The sequence below is a fragment of the Arachis hypogaea genome, chromosome 19 (assembly GCF_003086295.3).
Source record: "Arachis hypogaea cultivar Tifrunner chromosome 19, arahy.Tifrunner.gnm2.J5K5, whole genome shotgun sequence".
Classification (NCBI taxonomy): domain Eukaryota; kingdom Viridiplantae; phylum Streptophyta; class Magnoliopsida; order Fabales; family Fabaceae; genus Arachis; species Arachis hypogaea.
Window position 1 is genome coordinate 158,131,780 of NC_092054.1, and position 7,461 is coordinate 158,139,240.

The 7,461-nt window shown below is 32.3% G+C and overlaps 1 protein-coding gene across 2 annotated transcripts; it reads right to left on the reverse strand.

The window, feature by feature from the left end:
• Positions 1-3,362: 3,362 nt before the first annotated feature.
• Positions 3,363-6,004, reverse strand: LOC112779733 (serine/threonine-protein kinase 52). Of its 2 annotated transcripts, none has more exons than XM_025824069.3 (6): positions 5,739-6,004; positions 4,879-5,209; positions 4,570-4,682; positions 4,260-4,459; positions 4,015-4,189; positions 3,363-3,864 (listed from the first exon to the last, which is right to left on the reverse strand). In XM_025824069.3, exons 1-6 carry the CDS (start codon positions 5,778-5,780, stop codon positions 3,523-3,525), a joined length of 1,203 nt encoding a protein of 400 aa, XP_025679854.1. In that variant the 5' UTR covers positions 5,781-6,004; the 3' UTR covers positions 3,363-3,522. The 2 variants fall into 2 exon arrangements, with proteins under 2 accessions (XP_025679854.1, XP_072084151.1); XM_072228050.1 differs by lacking the exon at positions 5,739-6,004 and adding an exon at positions 5,542-5,670.
• Between the last annotated feature and the right edge of the window lie 1,457 nt (positions 6,005-7,461).

Sequence of the window (7,461 nt, forward strand, 5' to 3'; positions counted from 1 at the left end):
GATTTGCTGGCATCAAGATTCGCATTATATACCAGATAAGTATAAATAATAAGGTGAATGCTATGGTGCCTAAAATGTGGTGTTTATTTACTAAAAAAAGTTAAAAATTAATATTTAATTTAAAAGATATAAAAATAAATAATTTTTAAAAATTCAAAACTTACAATAAAAAGAAAGTTAGACAAAATTTAAACACCACGTCATAAGCACCATAGAATTGGCCAAATAATAATTGTTGATGGCTGAAACCTAGTTAAATTATTATATTATTATAGGACGAACATATTCCTGCTCTATTTTATATATAATCTTGACAACTTTATGCTTCCTGTGAAAAGAATGGAAGACGAGTTTTTTGTCTTTTTGGGTAATAAGAAAAGAATCCAATAGTGAGTACTTTACAAACTAAATGGAGCGTCATGTAGTAAATAATAAGCTCAGCTGGTAAGATTACAATAAATCAATAATGGCCAACAGGAATAAGACATTTCTGGAAAATAATGCTTTAATTGCTTATACAGTCATCATTTTGACCGGTCCCACCACCAAATAATAAATCATAATAAAAATAAATAAATTATTATTTGTACTTATAAAAAATACAGATGCTGACAAATGTATCCATATAAGAATAAAACGACAATTATAATCATGGAAGATAACTTTTGTGTGCCAAAAGTACCCGAATGTTAGTTACACAATTGGTCCGTTATGATATTTTTGATATATAAAAACTATCTTCCATAAGTACAATTATCGTTTTATTCTTATATAAATATATTTGTCAGCATTTGTATCTTTCATGGATACAAATGTTAATTTATTCATAAAAAAAATAATAGTGCTTCTAAAACTAAGTTGTTAGTTTCGTATGAGCTACTTCATGTATGAGAAGCCAACACAAACACAGCAAATTTCGGAGTTGACATTATCATTGTGTTACTTATACTATTCAAATGATAAATTAATCAATTCTCCAGTTATATGCCTTGGTCTATTAAGCTTATCATTAAGAATAAGGTGGATATATACATCTTAAACAGTGGCTGTGGCGTGAAGAAACGTCCAAATTAAGATGAATTTATCATGTCCATTGTCCAATAACTCCATCATCATCTTACGAAACAAAAAAAAAAAAAAAAATCTTGTCTGCACCTCAATCCACTAGTCAAGACGAAAGTTACCCATTGTCCAATAGATACACATGCAGAACTTTCAACTCTTGAACCGTTCAGATATTTAATATTTTAATTTTAATTTCATATTTGTAATAATATATCTTATAGGGGGTAATTAGTAAAAAAAAAAAACAAAATATGAAATTAAAAATAATAGATGAACGACTAGTGCGATGTGGTGTGTGGTTGGACTAACGTCCACGTCAAGTAGTGATTCAAATGAAGACAACGAAATCAGGTAAGCATTGCTTGGTTTTGGGTTGGGTTTCAATTATGAATTATTTACCCTTTTTGCATTCAAATGGAAGTGGTCGAATCTCGTCACGAAAACCGTCCAGATTTATTTGTTCCCCCTTTCCATTGTTATTAATTTATTATATTAGAATTAAAGTTAAGCAACTATATCTGTGCTGTATATATCGAATACAAAAGCTAAAGCATTATCTTTTGTTGAGATAAGATGAAATAAGTAGCATCTAAGAAAGGCAGTTTTTTTTTTTTTAAGGAAAAAGTTTAATGAAAGTTTATATCCCATTAAAAACAGCATGATTTTATATAAACGCTACATTATTTTACGAAAAACAAAGATAAGAATAAAGTTATTTTTGTTATATATCGAATTAACAAAAATTTATTTGCATGTGGATTTTCTTATTGTAAAATTAATAGACTATAGGTAGCGTTTGGTGGAGAGACAGAGACAGAAAAATTGAGACTGAGAGACAGAGACTAAGAGATAGAGATTGAAATAAATTTCAGTATTCTGTTTGATGCAAAGTGGGAGACAGAAATTAAAACAAAAATGAAATTCTAATTTAATTTGTACAAAAGGTAAAATTGGAATTAACTAATTGAAATGAAAGTATTTTAGGTATAAAATGTTATAACATTTTAGTCTTCATCTCTAAAAATTGTAGTCTCCTATGTCCCTACTTTTTGGAGGTACTGAAATACTGAAATTTTGGAGACAAAGACAAATTTTAGTACCAATCTCTGAACCAACAAACATGATACTAAATATGAATCTCCTAATATCTGTCTCAATACCTTAAAACAAACGTTACATAATGCGTGGCATCACCGAGAAAGATGTATAAAACACGTGTTGCAATGAGGTTCATGCTCCGAAATTACAAGTTTGAGTTTGTCCCACGAAAACATAAAGATTGTTTAGCATTGTTGTTGACCACAATTAAGGTATGATCGATCCCTCTTGGCATGTTTCTGGTCTTAACGGGTTAAGTAAGAATCTCATCAGAGGTTTGGCATAGACATTCACCTCGATAAGAAAACGATACATTGTATATTGTATAGTAGCTTTTGAAAGTTGCGTATCTTTTATATAATCTTTAGTCACAAAATGATTCACAACTTCAATCATTATGCAAAAGTTGTGGATAGTGGAAGATTTTAGGACTCCAAATTGGATCGTGGATGAAGGTGATAGAGTCAGAATATGTTGAATTTTGCTTGTTTTCTTCTTTGTATTTGGTTCTTCTGTTTGCATTATTGCCTTTACTATGAGGATTTAGGGTAGTATTTCCAACACTCAACAATGGTGCCAAAGCCAATGTAAAGTTTAGGTCAAGTATTGGAAAATAGTAATTGGTAGATCTAAGCATGGAATCTGTTGTGACTCACTGACTTGAGAGTTTTATATACCAATCCAGTAAGCTTAACTAATATAGTATTCAAGTTAAAAGCAATTCTATGATATTTTTGGACGGTAGTAGTGAAATTATTGAAACAAAAGTGCAAGTCCAAAAATAAGTTGAGTATAATAAGGGCAAACACAGCTCAAAGCCCAAAACATAGGAAGCTATTGGGCCTCTCAATCCCAGAATAAAAAAATATGGAAAACCAAGTTGGATTGGTCTAGTGGTTAGCTCACTAGTCCGCTTAGTCCGCTTAAGCAAGTGTCGGGGGTTCGAATCCCACCTTGTGCATGTAGCAACCCATTAACCAGCGGCAAACCCTTAAATGGAGTTCAATACTGCGACGGATTAGTCCTTGACCTGCCGAGTTGGGGGATACCGTAGGAAACAAAAAAAAAATGGCTAACCAAGTTGAGTTGATCTAGTAGTTAATTTACTAGTCTGCTTAAACAAGTGTCAGAAATTTGAATCCCGTTTTGTCTATGCAGCAATCCATGGGTTAGCGACCAATCTTTAAATGAATATCAGATTCGCGACGAATTAGTCCTTAATATAAAGCTATGGAGCGAAAGCTTTGCTTGATGGCTAAGAAAGCGAGTTTTGAGAACTGGATACAATCATACAACAACAAAGTGTCCCCTAGTGTTGAAATTATAAAAACAAGGTAACAATAAAAGAAAGAAATCACTCTAAGGACCACGAACTGTTCCAAAACAGAAACAAAATGGAGCCTGATCATCAGGCAGCATCCCTCCTCCTTTGCTGGTATCAATTGCTTCCAACATTTGCACCACCTGACCCATCTCCGGCCGCTTGTTCGGGTTCCCATCCCAGCATTTTCGCATGATGTTCGCCAATGCACTCGGGCAGCATCGAGGAATATCCGGTCGCAAATTCTGATGAGTAACTGCCGACGAGACATCAACAAAGCTTCGTGTCGAATATGGCATATCACAACAGTATATTTCCCACAAGCAAATGCCAAAGCTATACACATCACATCTTCTATTGTAAGGCTTGCCTACTAAAACCTACACAAAATCAACTTTAGTTTAAACACATTTTAAGGCCATATTTGTGTCTATGTCTACTTGTGTATTTGTGTTTATGTCTTTGCGTCTAAAAGACACTAACCAAACACAGTCTAAACATAATATTACTTATTTTCGTTTCATACATACCTCTGGTGCCATATATCCAATGGTTCCTGTTTCACCTGTCATCTCATTTGGATTCAAAGCTTCCACACGAGCAACTCCAAAATCAGCTATTTTCAAATTTCGATTCATATCGAGCAACATATTATCTGTTTTAACATCACGATGCACGATCTTTTTCGAATGTAGATAACTAAGACTGCAATTGAGAGACAACATTATATTAGATAACTCAGTCCTAAAAGAGAATTCAACAGCTGTTTCCTCACCCTCGAGAGAGATCCAAAGCCAGCTGAATCACAGTCTTGTAAGGAAGTTTCCTCCGTCTGTTCTTAAACAAGTAATTTTTCAGAGTTCCACCGGGGATGAACTCAACAACCACGCAACATGCTTGAGTAGGGAGAGAATCTTGGCCTCCGGCTTCTCTTGGAATTCGGAGGTTTGATGTCCCCATTGAAGCTCCAACAAACTGTCACAGGAATGAACAAAACTGAGTTATGATTAACAAAAAATCATCTTGCTCTTAACAAAGCAGTAACATTTAATTCAAATTTAAATGCATGAGTGAGAAGTTTGTACTTTTGTAACGTTTGGATGATCAAGTTTTTGCCAAACAGTAACCTCCTGCTGGAATGATGCTCTTAAGGAAGCAGCAGAAGCACCACCATCCTCACCCCAATCCAACACTTTCACTACAAAATTCAGCACAGCAGCACTCAGAATGTCTCTTGAATTCGATAACAATTATTCAATTTACAACAGGCATAAACATTAATTAAACCTTGACAGGATACCAAAACTTTTAGAACTTTTAGTATCTAAAAACATTGAATAACAGGTTTTGAATTCTTTGGACAACAAAAGACAATTAAGAGTGCAAATTGAAACCTGCAACATCTTGGCCATCATAGGTGCCCTTATAGACAGTGCCATAGGCCCCATTCGCCACAACATGTTGCAAATTTAGTTTTGCCAAATCAATCTCCCACTCTTCTTTAGGCCTTTTGGCCTCAATATGTCTAGACAGAACCCTAGTAAGGTGTTTTTCTAGCTCATCGTCCAAACTCTTGAGATCAATCTTATCAGCTCTAAACAGCATATCTTTGCAGCTTAGGTTCCCACTACGCTTCATCTTTGAATTCAACGCCTTAGCTTCTTCCAATGCCCCTTTTGGTGTCCCAACATCCCCACTTTCCGAATGCATCTTGGACACCTCAATCTGGAAAGCAAATGAAAAATCAGCACCAAAAAAATTGTTCATAAAACACCAAAGCTATGAAACAAGTGTCCCTATAAAAAAATGGCCCTATACATTCTTCCTAGAAAATCAACATTCAAAACCAACAATTTTCTCCTGACCAACCACCTATCCCTTTCACTATCCTGAATTTGTTTATTCCGCGGGTACAAACCACAAAATTACCAATCATCTAGATTTCCAAACATTAAAACAATGCCAAAGCTACCAGAAAACGTCCCAATTCACATAATTCAACGACCAAGACCACGACCCAGAAAAATCAAATTTTTGGGTGGAAAAAGCAAAATTACCCCAGCAAAAAGCTTGAAAAGGACGATATGAAATCAGGAGAAACAGAGGAACAAGGAGCTGCATGCAATGCAAGCAAGTAAATCAATAGAGAATTGCAGAATCAGGCTAAAAAGTTTACAAATTGAAAGGAAAGAGAGAAACTTGCATGAAGGGCATTCCATTCCCATGTATGATATAAGTAATGCATGGTACCTACCAAAGCTTGAAGCGTTGGTGTTGATGTTGTTCTAGGAATCATAGGCTTTGGCTTTTGAAAAAGGAGTTAAAGCGAGGAATGCAGAGGTTGTGATTCTTTGCATCATATCATATCAGTATCTGAATCAGATATCAGAATTCAGAAAGAAAGTAAAAGGGAATGAATGGTGCAATGGTTAACACATATATATGGATACAAGCGCGGGTCTTGTCTTCCTTAAAACACGCCCTACGAGGTTCATAGGATCAAACTCTGTTTTGATTTCGACACTTTCTTCAAATATATCAAAATTTATATATATTTGTCTAATCTTATGTTGATTTATCTTTTGTTTTTATTATTTTAATATTTGAATTTAAAGACCCAATTATTTTTTTTGTTTTTTGCACAATGATCCTAGTAGTTCTATTCTATTTTAGTTTTTGTGGAACCAATTTTATATTTTTAGAATTTTTTTGATATAAATAATCAATCATATTATATTTACATAAAAAGTAAGTTATGGTATAGAATAGATTTGTAAAATAAAAATATATAAATATATAATAACAAATTTAAGGATTTGGATCCTCTAAAGTTTGAATTTTACTTTAGAGAGTAAAGTGTGATCTTCTATCCTTGAATGGTTTCTCTTTCCTATTTATTTTGGTCCCTCCTATGAAATAAATGGTAAAAGATCACATTTTATTCTCTAAAGTGAAATTCAAACTTTAGAGGATTCAAATTCCAAATTTAATGATATTTGAATTGAATTAATTAAAAATTCAATTGTTTTAAAAGGAAATAACTTAACACGACAAAATAAAACATAATACTAAACAAAAGAAAATTTTCAAGCAAAACTTACTAGAACAACACGTATTCAAACAAATGCAATGTACTCAATCCTTGCAGTATTGATTATGATTCAACACTGGATAAACTTCAATTCTAGTGGTTCCATTTTGATCAAATTCATGCCAAAGCCAAGAACGATTTTTTGTTCAGAAAACCAGAGATTTTGTGAGATTCCCTAAATATATGCAATTAAGCACGCTTATCTTTTCTTGCATAGTTTGCTATTGGATAACGAAAGACCAGAACATGAGCAATCAAATTTCATTAAGAACTAAACATAGATTTATGCACAAAATACATTCATAGTATTTTGCATCAGTTTGTGGAGTGTACAATCTTACAAGACCTAAGGAGTATTAATTATTGGTAAAGGATATTCATATCATCATCCTTTGACTTTTTTTTACTCACTCTAAATTCAAAACATGAATGTTGGGTGATATATAACTCAAAAGAAATTTAGAGTATGTTTAGTTTGTATTTTTATTTTTAGTATTTTGTTTTTAGAAATTTGGGTGATATATATTTTGTTTTTATTTTTATTTTTATTTTTTTTACAAACATTAAAAGTAAAAAATACTTAAATTAAAAATACAAAATAGAAATGCAAATTAGGTATATAAGAAGTAAAGTACCATATCATTCAACCACTTTGCTTAAAATGGCAAAAAATTATAAGGACCAACAAAGTAATTAAACTTTTTAATAGTCACAAGCATTGACAATTGTGTTTGATAAAATAATTTTTAAAATTTAAAAATGACTATAATAGATATAAATAAAGGAAGAATTTGATCGTAAATAAAATCTGATGTGAATAATTATTTAAGAGTAAATTTGAATATTTATTAATATATAAGATTATATTATATTTTTAATTTAAAAA